Consider the following 17,581-nt stretch of genomic DNA (forward strand, 5'->3'; position numbering starts at 1 on the left):
CGACAAGGCAGCGGCCCGAACGCCACCCGTGCAGAAGCCGGCCCTGGCCCCCAAGCCCACCGGCCAGACCCCGCCCTCGTCCCCGCTCTCCAAACTCAGCAGGCCCTACTTGGTAGAGCTGCTGGCGCGGCGAGCTGGGAAGGCGGACAGCGAGCCGCCCAAGGAGGCCCCGGAGAGCGGCGAGCCCCAGCCCCCCTCGCCGCCCCCCTGCGAGGACAGCAAGGGACAGAAGGGGGATGAGGAAGAGGGGCCAGAGAGGAGACCCCCTTCCTCCCCGCCGCTGCCCGCCAGTCAGCAGGAGAGACCGGCCCAAACCCCGGAGGCAGGGAGGAAAGGTGGGTAGGGCCGTGGAAGACGCAGCACCCACCCCATGATCAGAGCCCCAGGCTCCTTGCTCTCCAGCCGCGTGCGTGCGTGCGTGCATGTGTCCCGGGCTTGAACTCGGGGCCTGGGCACTGTCCCTAGGCATTGGTTTTTTTTCTTTCTCAAGACCAGTGCTCTACCGCTTGAGCCACAGCTCCACCTCTGGCTGGTTGCTGGTTAATCAGAGATGGTCTCGGAATTTCCCATCCAGGCTGGCTTTGAACCACAATCCTCAATCTTTAGGATTACAGGTGTGAGCCACTTGGCACCTGACTCTACCCCGTATTGACATTTTGAGTTTTCGAACTGCTGTTGAATTATTCTAGCAACAGAAAAGACCGTGAAAGCAAAACACCTGTTTTGGCGCTGCCTCCATTCCCTGGGGTTTTGCTATTCAATGTGCTGCTCTAGGCTGAAGAACTTTGTTCTTTCCTTATAGGAAAGAAATACAAAGTACCAGTTGGACTTGCATCCCTTGTCTGGTCACTATATTCCAGTTACGCCCAAGGGTAGCCAATAGTTACCTTTGCCATAGTTCTGTCTTCTCTTTCCTGTGTAGTTTGTCTTTCTCTGCTCTTCTCTGCAGTTCTCTGGGTGGTTGTGAAGGAGAAAGTTTTCCTGTTCTCCCTACTCACTGTCTTCTCCCATGCTAAGCAAGTGTTCTACCAGTGAGCCCTTTTCCCATTTTTGAGAAGCACTTGTGTGGATATTGATTATAGGCATGTGCCACCATGTCCAGCCTCTCTCCGTTTTCATAGCAACCTGATAAGTCAGGCACAATGTCATTATCATTTCCACCTAAGTCACATCTGCTCCTATCGGAGCCCAGTTCTCACTCTGATGTCAAGGTGTTTACTCCAATGCAGAGGGGGAATGAGAGGACTGAGAACAGCTTCCACCTGTGCCACCTGCTGATTGGCCTTGGGCAGGACACCTGTGCTCAGAACCCTAGTCCTTCCATCAATCAAACTGGGCACTGGGCCACAGTCTGTTTCTCTGTCTTCCCCAGGGTCCCTAGCCCTCAGCAACCCCATTAGATAGAGCAGTGCTTCTTTTTCTGCCCTTTGAACACTAGGATTCAGTAAGATAGATGTTGGTGAGGACAAAAGCCTCCATCACTAAAAGTAACTTTCATTATAGCAATGAAAAGCAGAACATGTGTATCTGTAAGCTTGGAATTTCCTGAGTTCTTTCTCTTCAGAAAGAACTCCTTCCATTTCTCGGGAATGGCCCTGCTTCTCTATGATTGTACTGATTAAAGATGTTACCCAACACTGGCATCCCTCGGGCATCAGCATGTTTCCTAGGCTTGATAGTATATCACAAGTTTTTGTGGGTGAGGAGCTAAGTCAGCAGTTGATGTCACAGCAAACCTCTTCTTTCTTTTTGTCCAGACAAGCCCTTACTTCAGAGTAGGCACTCGTTAGATGGCTCCAGACTTACGGATAAAGCAGAAACTGCCCAGCCACTGTGGATAACATTAGCACTGCAAAAGCAAAAGGGGTTCCGTGAACAGCAAGCGACTCGAGAGGAGAGGAAGCAAGCCAGAGAGGCCAAACAGGTAGAAAAGCTGTCCAAAGAAAATGTGAGTAGCCAGCCTGCTCTTCAACAGTGATTTTGTTGTGTTATGTGTGACTGCCTTTTAGATCACAAGGATTCTTGTTATGGGTTTGTTGTTGTTGTTGTTGTTGTTTGCCACTTATGGAGCTTGAACTCTGTGTCTGAGCACTGTCCCTCAGCTGTTGTGCTTAAGGCTAGCACCCTACCACTTCCGCACATCTCCTCCACATGTGTGTGTGTCTGTCTGTCTGTCTGTCTGTCATCTGTGGCTAAGTGGACATAAGAGTCTCATAGACTTTTCTGCTCTATCTGACTTCAAATTGCAATCCTCAGATCTCAACCTCCTGAGTAGCTAGGATTATAGGCATGAGCCACTGGCACAAGTAAGTTTTCTAAAGATGCTAGCTGATGGTAGGGTTTACAAAGGGCAGAGCAATAAATAAATTGACCAATTAACTTTGAAAGGAGGGAAGTGTTCTAGTGTGAAATTTGGTTTGGCTTCATTATCCCCTTAGGAATACCAAATTTGGCAGAATTGGTGATGTAGTTACAACAGGGGACACACCTACCAGTTACAATAACTTTAGTTGCTCTTGACATTGTTTTGGCTACACATAGTCAACCATGATTGAAAATCCCCTAAACAGTCACTGCCTCAAACAGTGTGATGAAATCTTTTGTCATCCACACTGCATTCCTGCCTAGGAACCAAATCATCCCTTTTCCAGTGTAACTGTACTGCATATGCTGTTCACCTTTGTCACTTGATCGCCATCTTGGTTATTACATATACTGGCAATACTGCAGCCCTGTAAGAATGGTCCCAAGGTGCAATTCAGATGCATTCAAATTGCCAAAAAGAAGTTGTAAAGTATTTCCTTGCCATGTAAAGATAAAAAAGTTGATGACTTAATCAGAAAAGAAAAAATGTCCTCAGCTGATGCTGCTAAAGTCTAAGGCTAAGGGGTGTATGTAAGTCAGTGCTGTCCCTGGTTTTAGGTATCCCCTGGGGTCACTGAATATGTCTTCAGGTGAAGGGCAAGTATTGTATAAGAAACATAAACAGGCCAGGCGCTGGTGGCTCACTCCTGTAATCCTAGCTACTCAGGAGGCTGAGATCTGAGGATCGCGGTTCAAAGCCAGCCCGGGCAGGAAAGACCGTGAGACTCCTATCTCCAATAAACCACCAGAAAACTGGAAGTGGCGCTGTAGCTCAAGTGGTAGAGCGCTCGCCTTGAGCTGAAGAGCTGAGGGACAGCACTCAGGCCCAGAGTTCAAGCCCCACGACCGCCAAAAAAAAAAAGAAAAGAAACATAAACAGGAGGTGATCTGAACAGAAAAGGTAACCAGGAGCTTGGTTCTGTAGCCTGAAGGTACCTTTTCCTCCGGGGCACATGACACTCAGGTGCTTTGTTGTTGGAGGCTGGGCTTGCACAGACAGTGCTTACAAGTGCAGTCCAGCTCCCCTAGGTCAAAGTTGGTAGGTGGAAGTGCTGAAGTATGCAAAGTCAAATCTTTCCATGTCATAGGTTAAAAACATGCTTTCCCTATCTCTGCCCTGCCAGGTGAGTGTCAGCTCACAGCCTGGAAGCAGCAGTGTCAGCAGAGCAGGTTCCCTGCACAAGTCTACTGCTCAGCCAGAAGAGAAGAAGCCCGAGACTGCAGTGTCCAGGCTCCAGCGCAGAGAGCAGCTGAAGAAAGCCAACACTCTTCCCACGTCAGTGACAGGTAGAGAGCAGATCCATTTCTACTTATTTTTCTACTGTGTTGTAAGTAGCACACCCTTAGGCATCATGGAGCACAGAAACTTTGACACTGGTAAAGCCCATTGGATAAAGACTATTAGGAACCCTCTATCAGTAATACGGTGGTAAATGTTTAATTCAGCTCCCTGGGGGAGAGGAAGAACACTGATTTGTATCATTTACCATGTGCCATGATGTAAACACTTCCTCCATGCTGATTTGAAGCTAGCAGTGTGACATCAACTGGCTCACTAAATTTGGGAACATTTAACGAGTCAGTATGAGCCTGTAGTCTGACAATTTTATTAACTTGTTGCAGCAAGAACATCTACCAGAAAAACTTTAAAGGAAGAGATAAGAGCCTAATAGGATTTGAGTGGTGGTAGTATACAGTTTAAATACAGTTTAAATGGAGCTGCATTTTGATAGGCTCACACCAAAGCAAGTTGGACGAAGAGGGTTGACAGCAAGTCTAAGCTGAATAGACTCAGGGTCCGCAATGCTGGGTGAAACCTCCTACCTGGGGTTCTGCATCTGTGTTGCAAGTGGAAGCTACTTCTGTGTTCTGGACCCACGGGGCTCAGATGCTCCAGGTAAAAGTGACTACTGATACGATTTCACATAGCAAGTTTCTGATAGTCTGTGACTTTACACGGTAAAGTTCGTAGTACTGTGTCCTTGATTGACAATCTCAGATTTTGATAGTATCACATAAAGCAAGCATTTAAAAATACTTTATTCTGTTAAAAGAATAAAATGATCCAATAATTTCCAACTGCTTCCTTATTACAAATTGCTTTGAGGCTGGATGGATCTGAACAAGACCTCTATTAAGGGTTAATGGGACACCTGTTTCCTTGCTCACCAAACTTTTCTCCAGAGAGCCTCAGTCTAAGTCCATTGCTACTGTTGAAATAGGATACCTCAGCCTGGGTAATCTATAAAGATAGGAGTTGTACTTTAGCTTACATATCAGGATACTAGGAAGTTCAAGATTTAGGCAGCCATATCTGATGAGGGTCTTGTGCTACCTCAAATTGTGGTAGAAAGTGGATGGGTAAATGGGTGCACATAGAATAGAGAAAAGAATAATGAAATCATGTGACATATAGATATGGGGAAAAAGACATAGTTACTACTGGGGGTACACATGTTATATTTTATATTACTGTAACTTCTGTGGGCATTATTTCATTTGATCTTACAGGAATTTAAGAGTTTTAAGTGTCAGAATGAGGAGGGAAACTAAAGTGAAAGTTACAAAGTTGAAGAGGTCATACCTTTCTCTGCCTGACTGGAAGTTTTGAAAGGGCTACTGCAACTCAGAACAGCCCCATCATAACAAAACAAGCCATTGTTCTGAGATGTGTCATCTCAATCAGTGTTTCCTCAGTTCAAGAAGCATATGTGCATGGGTGACCCCAAGAAGAGATGTGAGCCCTCTGCCTCACACAGCCTTCCACAGAAACCTACACTCTAATATAGAAAGTAGTATGATGCAAAGGAATTGCTAGCCAAGACTGTTAAGTAATGAGATTGGGGAGATGGGTGGGGCTCAGGTAGAGGGAGCTGGTAATCTCACTAGCTTGATAGATCCACACTGAAGGCTCTATCTTTGTCTTTATAATTGACTGGCTGTATACCAGAATTCCAAAATTTGCCTTTAGGTTCTTGCTTGTCATGCAGGCACCTGTGTGTAAATAAGGAGGCTCTATTTTTCTTTCTGAATATGTCTCTCTCTAGATAGGTATATATTGTCAAATCATGTTGTATACAATAAGCACATACAATTCTGTTAATTAAGTGTGGTCCTCATGTCCTTCTCCTTTTCCTTCAAAATGAATCCAGTGGAGATCTCAGATTCAGCTCCACCAGCACCACTGGTAAAAGAAGTCACCAAGAGGTTCTCCACCCCAGATGCTGCCCCTGTATCCACAGAACCAGCCTGGCTGGCTTTGGCCAAAAGAAAAGCAAAGGCTTGGAGCGACTGTCCACAGATTATTAAGTAAAGAGTGATTCTTACTTATTCCTGTTACCAATTATTGGCTCCTCTCTTGCCCTTTTTATTTATTTTTTATATGAGTAAAGAACCAAGCTAGGGAAAAGACGCATGTTTTATAGGCTCTAAAATAATGTTTAGGAACTGAACTGGTGGTGTTCATTGTATAGAGTGTATTTGCACAACCCTGGGTCATGGTGCCTTGAGCTCCCCCTAGTTCTCAAGAGATGGTTCCTTCTGTCCAAGGGACCTCAAGAAGCAAAATCTTCAAACCAAGATTCCTCAGGAGAGCCTGCCACGTCCATTCCATGGCCCTCACACACGCACACACCATCCAGAACACATGCTTTTGCCAATCTCCATGATGTGCTTTTGATTCTCTACACTTGATTTCTTCTATCCAAAACATTTGCTCTACCATGTTTGCATATTCTACCCTTTCTACAGTAATGGTGAAAGAACTGTATATAGATAAAACAAGAATGTCCATTCTCCTGAATGCAAGAACAGGGAAAACATCTGTGCCTATGCTTTGTTTTCATCAGTTTCCCCAGCCTGAAGCTGTAACCAGAAGAGAGGTCTACTCCTCTCCCACACTGTGGGGTACACGGTGATCAAGACAATGTGAGTCCCCATTACTGGTACTTCCCTAAGGACATGGGGGACATTCAGCCTAGTTGGCTTCTAAGGAACATTTTTATTTGCTATGGTGAATAAATTACATATCAGAGAAGGAAAGAAGGTGCATATTCTATCTCTGAGGATCTCCCATTTAGTATAGTGGGTCTTCAGATGTCCAGGAGACACCCAGATCCTGTGAGGACGTTGTGGGGAATGTATTCTAGCAAAAACTCTTCAAAGAATTCTAATCTATTGTAAAGGTTAAAAACCTTCAGCTACACTGACTCTAGTGTAATCAGACTGATGGGGAGGCTCATTCATCCAAAGCAGCAAAATGAGACAGGAAAACACAACCATCGTCCAAACCAGCTATCAACTTTATATGGGTCTAAAAATTCCCTTTGGTCTTTAGGGAAAGCTAACAGGAAGATTTAGAGCCTTTGTACTAAGGACTCCTTAAAGAATGGGGTTTTTCCCTTTGCTGTAATCGAACCATTCATATTTAGAGTTGAATGTTCAGTAGCATTTACAATTTAGAGCATTCACCTTGCTACCTTTACAAAATATCTCAGAGTTTAAGTGGCCTTGTTATTATCATACACAAAGAAGGGACCTGGCAGTTTCAAAGCCACATCTTTTTTCTTTTTTTAAACTTTTATTTCCCTAAATTTGCTCTACTGGAAACATAGACATACCAGCAATCCCTCAACCACATACTGCTGACACTACCTTTACATTTCATGGCATTGCCATCACTCTTAAGATTCTTATTCCTAAATATAGATGTGAATTCTTTGTCTAGTGTAGGGGGGATTACGTCTCTTTTCCTCTCCTATTATAACATTTTATAGTATCCACAATTACTTTCCTTTATGCTTACTCAATATGCAATGTGCTGTTATTCTATCATTTACCTTAAAGAATATCAGCAAAGCTGTTTACCTTATAAACCATTTTCTTTCTAGGAAAAATGGCTCAGCTTCACTGTAGTAGCTGGCATGTGTGGTCAAGTGGGTAGATGTACTCTTACAAGTTGGATTTAAAACTATATATACTGGATTGTCAGACAATGTTAAGAATCAGTGTAACTTTTCTATTGCTACTGGAAGCAATTAATATTCTACTGCACGTTTTCCATGATGTTCACTGATGTTCACTTCGAATCTTATATGTAAGCATATCTTAGTTCAATGATTTCCTCATTAATATAACACTTTTTAATACACATCTTTCAACCTAAAGCCCTGGAAGTATAGTACTACAGTAATTCTTCCAAGTTGACTTTTCTTTCTATCCTATCAGCTTTGGACTGTTACAGTTTTGGCAGGGAACAAATGGGGAAAGAAGATCATTCACCAAGAATGGTAGACGAATGAACCCTCTCCTAGCACAAACACCACTGAGCCCATACCAAATAGGAAAAATGCCTCAGTTCATAACATCTCACCAAAGTCTTTAAAGAAGAGTCTACTGAGGGAAGGGCAGTCACTACCTATGCTAACAACCTCTGAAGGGTAAATGTTTAACATTTCATTTACAAATCATCCCAAATTTGCACTAAATACCAATGAAGTGTTATTTTGCTTTAGTTGTGTTGCAGTCTTTTCTGAGCAACAAACTATGTATGGGGAAATTCTGTAAAAACATATAAAAACTTCAAGACTTTTTTAAATGAATGATTGCTATATTAAATACATAAGCTTTTTTTTAATTTAAATTTGTTTTTCCTGGCAAGGTTATAGATGATTAAGCTTGTTCATAGTTATATGTATATATATAGTCATATATATATATATATATATATATATATGACTAGAGAGTTTTTTGTTTACTTTTTTAATTTTTCAAGTGCAATTGTTTCCAATACAGAAAATAATTACTGTTAAGCTATCATTTTTAGCAAGTTATCTGCAAATGTATAGTATGTATTCATTGTCTCTTCTTGTGATGTTTAGTTTGCTTATTTTAAAGCAGAAACACTAGCTACAAGTGTCTTGTAATATTTTTACCAACAATAAAAATTAAGTAGAGACTTAATGAAAACACTTTAGTGTGATTCCAATATTATTTGAGATTTCTGAGTGTAAAATGTCCATAAATGAAGGGAAAGATCTTTCAATAAAAAATACCAACAAGACCTTTGGCATTAATGGAATTTCCTTTATAGTTTTTTCAACTTTGGTGATGTTCTACAAGCAGACTCAAATTTATCTATCTTTTGGTGAACAAGAAAAATTACAAGGTATGCGACAGTACTTATTTTTTCACTATGTATTTTGGGGAAAAATAGTCAATAGTGGCAAATGAAAATGTTTATCTCAGTCCTAAATTGGAAATTAGCCTACAACCTCCTTACACTGAGGGCCGGGTACCACCACCGCCAGCTTCCTCTGAGAACTTGTGGGCAATGTGGCTTGGAGTCAACTGCCACTGAGCCACATGGCAGCCCAAGCTGAGCATTTAGAGCTTAAAGAATAGCAGCTGTGTCTTTACCAGTGTGGGCTGAAGAACTGTGAAGAGGTTTTGAGTTACATAGCTAGGAACAATGAATGCCTAAAATCACAATACACCAAATTGTACAGCAAACACCTTTTATTCTACATTATTAGCTCATTCCAAAATACCAAATAAGCTGGGAATATACATCTCAGAGGCAGAGTACTTACTGAGCATGCATAAACCGTGAGTTCAGTCCTTAACAACATACACACCAAATAAAAAAATCATATTTGATAAATTAGCCTTTTGCAGTAGTAGCACTGTGGCTCAAGTGCTAGGGTACTAAAGTTAGTAAATGGTATGTCACATTACTGGTCCTTTTAACTCACTAAGTCTATTATGATCCTTTCATTCCCATTGGGGTCTTTTTTATAACACCCCCACCACACATACACATATTAACCTAAATGTTCTATGGTTCACCAGAGAAACATAACTGATAGAATATATACAAGGGAGGGGAGGAGAGGAAGCACACTATTATATAAAATATGTAGCCAAACATAGGCTCTCTAGAAAACCAACAGGGGAGCCGGGCACTGGTGGCTCACGCCTGTAATCCTAGCTACTCAGGAGGCTGAGATCTGAGGATTGCGGTTCAAAGCCAGCCCGGGCAGGAGAGACCGTGAGACTCCTATCTCCAATAAACCACCAGAAAACCGGAAGTGGCGCTGTAGCTCAAGTGGTAGAGCGCTCGCCTTGAGCTGAAGAGCTGAGGGACAGCGCCCAGGCCCAGAGTTCAGGCCCCACGACCGGACCCCCAAAAAAAAAAAAAAAGCTCAGGGACAGTATCCAGGCCCGGAGTTCAAGCCCCAGGATCAGTACGTACGCATGCGCACACACCCACTCCAAATAAAGCCATAGTCCCTTTGGATTAGGGCCCTACCTTGTGAAGTCATTTAACTTAATACCCTGAAGGTCCCACCTCCACATATCACATCAGATTAAATTTCTGAAACTCTCTTGACACCTCATAAGGTGGATTAATCTTCCATGAGTTTTGAGATCATTCAGATCATAGCAGCATACTTTACATAATTTAAAGCAAAAGCTAAATATACTGATGTGTTTTACCCTCTCCGTATAAAAGCTTAGGCTACTCCTATAGGAAGTAAATATGGTTCTTCTCTATTGTAGTACAAAAATTTCTTAGCCAAAATATAATCTTTAATGTAAAACTATCTACATATTGTATAATGATAAAATATTTTCAACATCTCACAAGCATATATACTTACTGGATCAGGACTTGATTATTTTTTATTGTTGTTTCTTTTTTTTTTTTTGTCGGCCGTGGGGCTTGAACTCTGGGCCTGGGCGCTGTCCCTCAGCTCTTCAGCTCAAGGCGAGCGCTCTACCACTTGAGCTACAGCGCCACTTTATTTTTTATTGTTATATAATAAATCCAGACAATAAATATAATTATTTCTACACCCAATAATGAGCATTGATTCCCACACCACAGGAGAAGAGAACACCTCTCCAGGAAGTTCATATACACCTTGCAGTTGCCCACTCTGGGATTCCAAGATCCAGAGTTTCCCATCAGTTGATGCTGCTGCCAGAAATGTCTCACTGCTATGATTGGGGTGATGGAAAGCAAAAGGGGTTGCATATACCCTTGAAGTAGTTTCAAGTTTCCACTGGAGGTGGCCGCTCATGTCACAACAGTAGATAAAGCAATCATGGGAACCAAAATATACTTCTTGCTCTGATGCTGAGATACAGGGGGATGAAAAGATTGGTCCACCAGCAGAGAACTGCCAAACCTATAAAGGGAAATAAAAGCACAATTAATTAATTTAACCACAAAAATGTTACCTGTAGAGGTGGGAAGCATCCTGCTCTAACATGATGAGACAGACCTGTATATGCCTTGTTGGTTGCCCTAGGCCTAGTGCCTATACTGGACCATGAATGATGCTACATATTCAAATGGCCCTTTGCAAAAGAAGGGTCCCTATCTCTATCTTAGACTAAAACCCTATAGGGCTTTTTAAAGAGATTTAGGCTAATTAGTAACTATGCATATAGAAAATAGTGGCTTTTTATTTTTTTATTATCATAAAGGTGATAGGAGGAGTTACAGTTAACATAAGTCAGGTAGAGAACATTTCTTCTCAGGTGCTGGTGGCTCATGCCTGTAATCCTAGTTATGCAGGAGGCTGAGATCTGAGGATTGCAGTTCAAAGCCAGCCCAGGCAGGAAAGTCTGTGAAATTCTTACCTCCAATAAACCACCTGAAAATCTGAAATGGCACTGTAGCTCAAGTGCTCACCTTGAGCTGAAGAGCTCAGGGACAGTACCCAGGCCAGAGTTCAAGCCCCACAACCGACAAAAAAAAAAAAAAAAAAAAAAGAGGACATTTCTTTTTGGACAATGTCATCCCTTCCCGTATTCTCTCCCAGTTTTTCCCTCCTATCCCCACCCACAAGTTGTATAGCTCATTTTTTTTAACATAGTGTCCAATGAGTACCATTGCAATAGTGGCTTTTTAAAAAGTATCACCTGCATACACAACTTCTGTCCTAGTGATAAAATACAGGACAAAATCTAAGGGTGCAAGATTGGTAATTATGCATAATATTATGAAGTAAAACCAATTTTGGACTCAGTCAAGGGGTGTACTGCTCAGAGACACTGAGTTCAAAGACAAAACCATGTTGCTTTTAATTAATTGTATTAAGAAATGCAACTTGGGCTGGGAATGTGGTTTAGTGGTAGAGTACTTGCCTAGCATGCATGAAGCCCTGGGTTTGATTCCTCAGTACCACATAAACAGAAAAAGCCAGTAGAGCTGTGACTCAAGGGGTAGAGTGCTGGCCTTGAACAAAAGAAGCACAGGGACAGTGAGTTCAAGCCACAGGACTGGCAAAAAAAAAAAAAAAAGAATTGCATCTCTCTCTTGTCCAAATGTAATGAAAAGAAGTGGGGCTTGGGGCTGGGAAGGTGGCTCAGTGGTAGAGCGCTTGCCTTGCATGCCTGAGCCCCTGGGTTTGATTCCTCAGCACCACATAAGCAAAAAGAAAAAAGCTGGAAGTGGCACTGTGGCTCAAGTGGTAGAGTGCTAGCCTTGAGCTGAAGAGCTGAGGGACAGCGCCCAGGCCCAGAGTTCAGGCCCCACGACCGGACCCCCCCCAAAAAAAGAAGGCTGAAGAATATATATGAAATAATTTAAATTAGAACTTTAAAACTACAAGTCATATGTCTGCCTATATACACTATTTTCTTCCAGAAAGATTTGATTGCCAATTATTTTGAGTAAAAAAAAATATAAGGATGAACAAACAAAAACCCACAAAAGTCTATGGTAGTGTTTATAAATGCACAGTAGTAGTATAATGGGGAAAAAAAAACCTAGGATATACACAAAGTAAGATTTATAATCTCAATCCTACTCCTAACCTATAATACAAAATCACTTTTATTTTTCTATCAAAAAAAAGTGCTAGATCTACAGGACATACATACCTCCCCCCCCACCAAACACACACACACTCTTAAATATAAACACAGAACATGATTCTAACTATGGGACTGTCTAAAGGTGAAATAAAAGGGACAAAAAGATGGAGAATGAACAATTTTAAAACGTATTATAAATATATTGTGAGAAGTTGGCACAAAGAATTTCAATGAAAGCTGCTGTTAATCAATTGGAGGTTGGAAGGAGAAAGCAACAGAGTCATCTGATTAAAACATACTAGCTGCAAGTCTAAAATACCCAAAGGCACAATGCCTCTGAACATAGACAATAATATTTATCAAAATGAATTCCAGGAACTGGAAACAAGATATTTTTGTTTCGTTTTCTGTTGTTGGTGAAGAAGACATTGGCTATTGGCTGTTTTTGCTTTTTGGTGTTTTTTTTTATTTGTTTCTTTGCATTTTTTTTCTGTCTTCTTTATCTGTCTTTCAGAGGGTAAGTGAAGGCATAGAAATGGAAGGACAAATGATGAAAAAATTGCAGAAGTAGTACTTAGTAGGCACTGTATTGAAAATGAACTATACAACTTGTAAGCAGGGATGGGGAGTGGAGTGAAAGAAGGGTGACATTGCTCAAAAGAAATGGACTTCCTACCTGACTTACAAAATGGTAACCCCTCTGTATATCACCTTAATAATAATAATTTTTAAAAGATAATACATGAAATAGCATGGTGAAATCCCTTGGTGCAATTAATACACACTTAAAAAAAAACCCTGATGACAAGAAAATAAGATAGAAACTGTTGGCAGGGGAGGGGGGGTAATCGACAGGAGGAGGCAGGTGAATGGAGGGGGTAAAAGAAAATGAATGTTCAAGGGAGTGAGTTTGATCAGGGTACATTATATGCAAGTATAAAAATATCACAAGCTGGCGCTGGTGGCTCATGCCTGTAATCCTACTTAGGAGGCTAAGCTCTGAGGATCTTGATTCAAAGCCAGTCCAGGCAGGAAAGTCCATGAAACTCTTATCTCCAATAAACCACCAGAAAACCAGAAGTGGCGCCGTAGCTCAAGTGGTAGAGTGCTAGTCTTGAGCTGAAGGGCAGCTCAGGCCCAGAATTCAAGGCCCACAACCGACAAAAAAAAAATCACAATGAAATTTCCCATTATACAACTAAGATAAACTAATAAAAAATGTGGAAAAAAAGTGCATGTACTTCTTCATTATCAGGAATCAAAAGAGGAGACTATACACAAACTTATAAACAAAAACATTAAGTGAACATAGTAAATTTCATCATAAATGAAGTAGCATACAAAGCCACATAAATGGGTAAACCCATTTATGGTAAATATAGAAATAAATATAGAGTAAATAAACATAAAGTAAATAAATATAGAGAAATAAATATAGAGTAAATATAGAAGAAGATACATCTAGATCAAACCCCATTCATCAGTGAGCTAATTTCTTTTTTTTTTGGTCAGTTGTAGGGCTTGAACTCTGGGCCTGGGTGCTGTCCCTCAGCTCTTCAGCTCACGGCTAGGCTCTACCGCTTGATCCACAGCGCCACTTCCGGTTTTCTAGTGGTTTATTGAAGATAAGAGTCTCACGGACTTTCCTGCCCGGGCTGGCTTTGAACCATGATCCTCAGATCTCAACCTCCTGTGTAGCTAGGATTACAGACGTGAACTACTGGCGCCTGGCTCAGTGAGCTAATTTCTATTGGAGCTATTGCACTTGATATAAAAAAATAACCCAAGTTAAGTGTGTGGCAATGAGCTGTAACTGACAGTCATTTGTAGATACTTACAGAACTGGAAATTAAGTCCAAGTTAACAGCTAATTTAACATATAAGAAACTTGCCTTTTCAGTCATAAAGCTGAGGAATGGGATTTCCACACAATGGAATTTTGGTTTACACACTAAAATGTAGGGGCTTCTTTAACCTTTTACAGACTCTATGAAAGTTACATAAAACTGGGTAAAAACTGTAAGATTTTAAAAACTGGGGAAGATGGAAAAAAATACAATGCTGAGTAGACAGCTTTTAAACCTATCATACCATGATTGAAAGTAGAAATACATGACTTGAAGGAAATACCTAAGCCAAGCACTCATGGCTCTTGTCTGTAATCCTAGCTACTTGGGAGGCAGAAATAGGAAGGGTTGTAGTTCTAGGACAGCCCAGACCAAGTGAAAATTTTCAAGACACCTACTTTTCAATCAATAGTTGGTTAAAACCCAACCAATATTTAGATAAAGTAGCAACATTTATACCCTTCAGCCCAGCTATGGAAAGAAGCATAAATAAGATGATACAGGATAGATGCCCCAGCAAAAATGTGAGACATGCCCAGAGTCAGTGGCTCACACCTGTAATCTTAGCTACTCAGGAGGCTGAGATCTGAGGATCCCAGTTCAGAGCCAGCCTGTGCAGGAAAGTCCGTGAGACTCATCTCCAATTAAACACCAGAAAAAAACAAAAACAAAAACAGAAGTGGAGGTGTGGCTCAAAATGGTAGAACACTAGCCATAAGCAAAAAGAGCTCAGGGACAGCACCCAAGAGAGTTCAAGCCCCATGACCGACAAAGAAAAAAAAAAAAGAAGAAGGGCAGGGACCATTATTTAAGAGGCAAAATGCTGACCTCACAAGTGCTAAACCCTAAGTTCAAACTCAGCACCTCTACAAATATAAAACAAAAAAAAAAGACATATAAAACAGAATTAGAACTTTTACCTGTTCTCCCAAGTGAGTAAAACATAGTAAATTCCCATCTACAGAGCCAATACAAAGAAATTGTTGGAAACACCGTGGGGAAGAGAAGAGTGGTTTTCCACAGGAATGTTTCCAAACTACATTCCCAGTAGTCTGTCATGGGCAAAAAGCAAATCACAGGATTAAAAATTATTCCACTGATCAATTCCTATTTTTAAAACAAACTCAAATCTTTCAGAGACAGAGTAGAACATCAGAAACAGCTATAGTGATATACTGGCATTATACATGAAACTAGCACATATGTATACTATGAAATAAATTTATATTACTTGTAGGGCTAGGAAACAAGTTTATGAAAACCAGGGTGGAAGGGGGAAGCCCTGCAAAGTTACCACATAAAATCTAGCTTTATAAAGAAAACAAAACAGGAATTGCATGCATATGACAATAATAACAAAATCTATCCTTACAATGAACAAGATGTACTTAATACCATAAAATTCTGCCTAAAATTTTTTAATAGCTGGGTGCCAGTGGCTCACACCTATAATCCTAGCTACTCAGTTAGCTGATATCTGAAGATTATGATTTGAAGCCAGCCCCAGCACGAAAGTCCATGAGACTCTGACCTACCAAAAAGCTAGAAGTCGAGCTGTGGCTCAAGTGATAGAATGCTAGTCTTGAACAAAAAGCTCAGGGACAGCATCGAGGCCCTAAGTTCAAGCCCTAGGACCAGCATCATCTTCCCTCCCCCACCCAATGTTTAAAATAGATAAAAACATACATGATTTAAAAAATTTTAAGATGAATAATAAAATCAACATATACTACTTAGTGCCTACAGGTTTCACAGCCAGTAGAACTCCTCCAAGTGTGGCACAATAGAGATGATGTGGAATCAGACTCAAACAAGGTGAAGAAAAGACGGTTCCTTCACATTTTAACTTCCAAACACACTTCTTTTTCTGCAAATAAGAATGCAAACTAATTGATTTTTGCTTGTTACAATTCCTATATAATTTTTATATCCTGAAATATTTTTATAATCAGGTCTTAAAATACCTCAGTGACATCTTTGTGACTTTTTTCTATTGTTAAGATAATTCTAAGTTCTTTATATTTCATAAATTATTTCTGGGAAATCTGATACGAAAGTTAAAAAAGTTAAAAATATCTGAAGACAAGCTGGGCGCTGGTGGCTCACGCCTGTAATCCTAGCTACTCAGGAGGCTGAGATCTGAGGATCGTGGTTCAAAGCCAGCCCGGGCAGGAGAGACCGTGAGACTCCTATCTCCAATAAACCACCAGAAAACCAGAAGTGGCGCTGTAGCTCAAGTGATAGTACACTCGCCTTGACCTGAAGAGCTAAGAGCTGAAGGACAGCTCTTCAGGGACAGCCCAAGCCCAAGCCCAGAGTTCAAGCCCCACGACCAACAAAAAACAAACAACAACAAAAATATCTGAAGACATTAGGACTTATTTAACCACTTCTTTATAAATCAAATGCTAAATAAATAAACTTGGTCCCAAACTCAACAGCATTCCTGTTCTGTTGTACTTATGCTATAAGACTGATGAGGTGAATTCTTACATAAATATCTAGAGCATACACATGTTGATCATGAGAACCAATGAAAAGGAGTCCTGTAGTTGGATCCAAAGTCGGTGAGCTTTTGACAGCATCTTCTGTAGTAAAGACCCAGTATATCTCTCCACTGTTACTTTGTAGAACATAAACTAATCCATTATAACAGCCTAGAGAAAAAAAGCATAAAATATGAATTTATATACATCACAATTCTTTAGCCTAAATTGTAATTTATAATTGATGTTCTTCTTATGAACTTACTTATAGTGAATTATCTGATTTAAATTTCAGCAGTATAAAGCAGAAAATAAATGGTAATCACTTTTGTGAAATATCCATGTAGTGATATTTCATGAACCCCTCACTTTTTTGAGGGGGGACAGAGACAAGGCCTCATTATGTAGCCGGGGTGGCCCAGAACTCTAGGCCAGAAAGGATATAAGGTAGTAGTCTTTTCCAAAGACAGTGGAATGATACTTCTAAGTGGCTTAAAATAGAATAGAAATTCTTAATTCCAGCATATTCCAGAGCTGCTTGTTACAAGCAAGATGGTCAATAGTACTCAAATGAAAGAATGGGCAGGGTGTCATGGTCCTCCTAAGCTCCCAGATCCAGCAGCCCCTTATTTTTAAATGTACTATCAAGTGCTTCACTTCCAAGAAAAAAAAGAAGCATATTATAGAAGAGGCTTTGAACTTCTTGGATTCAAATGCCTGTTACAGCATTCACTGAGCCATTCACCCAGCATTACCTAGCCTCAAGTTGTTAGGCATAATTTGGATTTATCTATTTTAGGGGTTATTATAACTATTAATAAAATGTACATAGATGTCCGGAGTACAGAAAGTGTTCAAAAAAATGCTAACAATAAGAATCAGTGGGGCTGGGAAGGTGGCTCAGTGGTAGAGCACTTGCCTTGCATGCATGAGGCCCTGAGCAAAAAAGAAAAAAGCTAGAAGTGGCACTGTGGCTCAAGTGGTAGAGCACTAGCCTTGAGCTGAAGAGCTGAGGGATAGTGCCCAGGCCCAGAGTTCAGGCCCCACGACTGGACC

General features: G+C 40.9%; 2 protein-coding genes across 7 annotated transcripts in view; one reads left to right on the forward strand and one right to left on the reverse strand.

Moving 5' to 3' along the window:
* Kiaa1211 (KIAA1211 ortholog) overlaps positions 1-5,677 on the forward strand; it is a 24,460-nt gene extending 18,783 nt beyond the window's left edge. Inside the window, exons 6-9 of the mRNA XM_013008925.1 lie at positions 8-335; positions 1,758-1,948; positions 3,489-3,651; positions 5,517-5,677. Coding sequence (XP_012864379.1) covers positions 8-335; positions 1,758-1,948; positions 3,489-3,651; positions 5,517-5,677 — 843 coding nt within the window. The remainder of the gene's footprint in view (positions 1-7; positions 336-1,757; positions 1,949-3,488; positions 3,652-5,516) is intronic.
* Positions 5,678-10,166: 4,489 nt separating this feature from the next.
* Positions 10,167-17,581, reverse strand: part of Aasdh (aminoadipate-semialdehyde dehydrogenase) — a 38,490-nt gene continuing 31,075 nt past the window's right edge. For 4 of the 6 annotated variants that reach the window (XM_013009126.1, XM_013009128.1, XM_013009125.1 and 1 more), the window contains 4 exons: positions 16,533-16,696; positions 15,784-15,906; positions 14,960-15,091; positions 10,167-10,556 (listed from right to left, as the gene is read on the reverse strand). In XM_013009126.1, the coding sequence (XP_012864580.1) occupies positions 10,167-10,556; positions 14,960-15,091; positions 15,784-15,906; positions 16,533-16,696 (809 nt within the window). Of the gene's footprint in view, positions 10,557-14,959; positions 15,092-15,725; positions 15,907-16,532; positions 16,697-17,581 lie in introns of those variants that run through there. The other 2 variants (XM_013009129.1, XM_013009130.1) reach the window with 2 other exon arrangements.

The sequence above is a fragment of the Dipodomys ordii genome, unplaced genomic scaffold, assembly GCF_000151885.1.
Source record: "Dipodomys ordii isolate 6190 unplaced genomic scaffold, Dord_2.0 Scaffold8, whole genome shotgun sequence".
NCBI lineage: Eukaryota > Metazoa > Chordata > Mammalia > Rodentia > Heteromyidae > Dipodomys > Dipodomys ordii.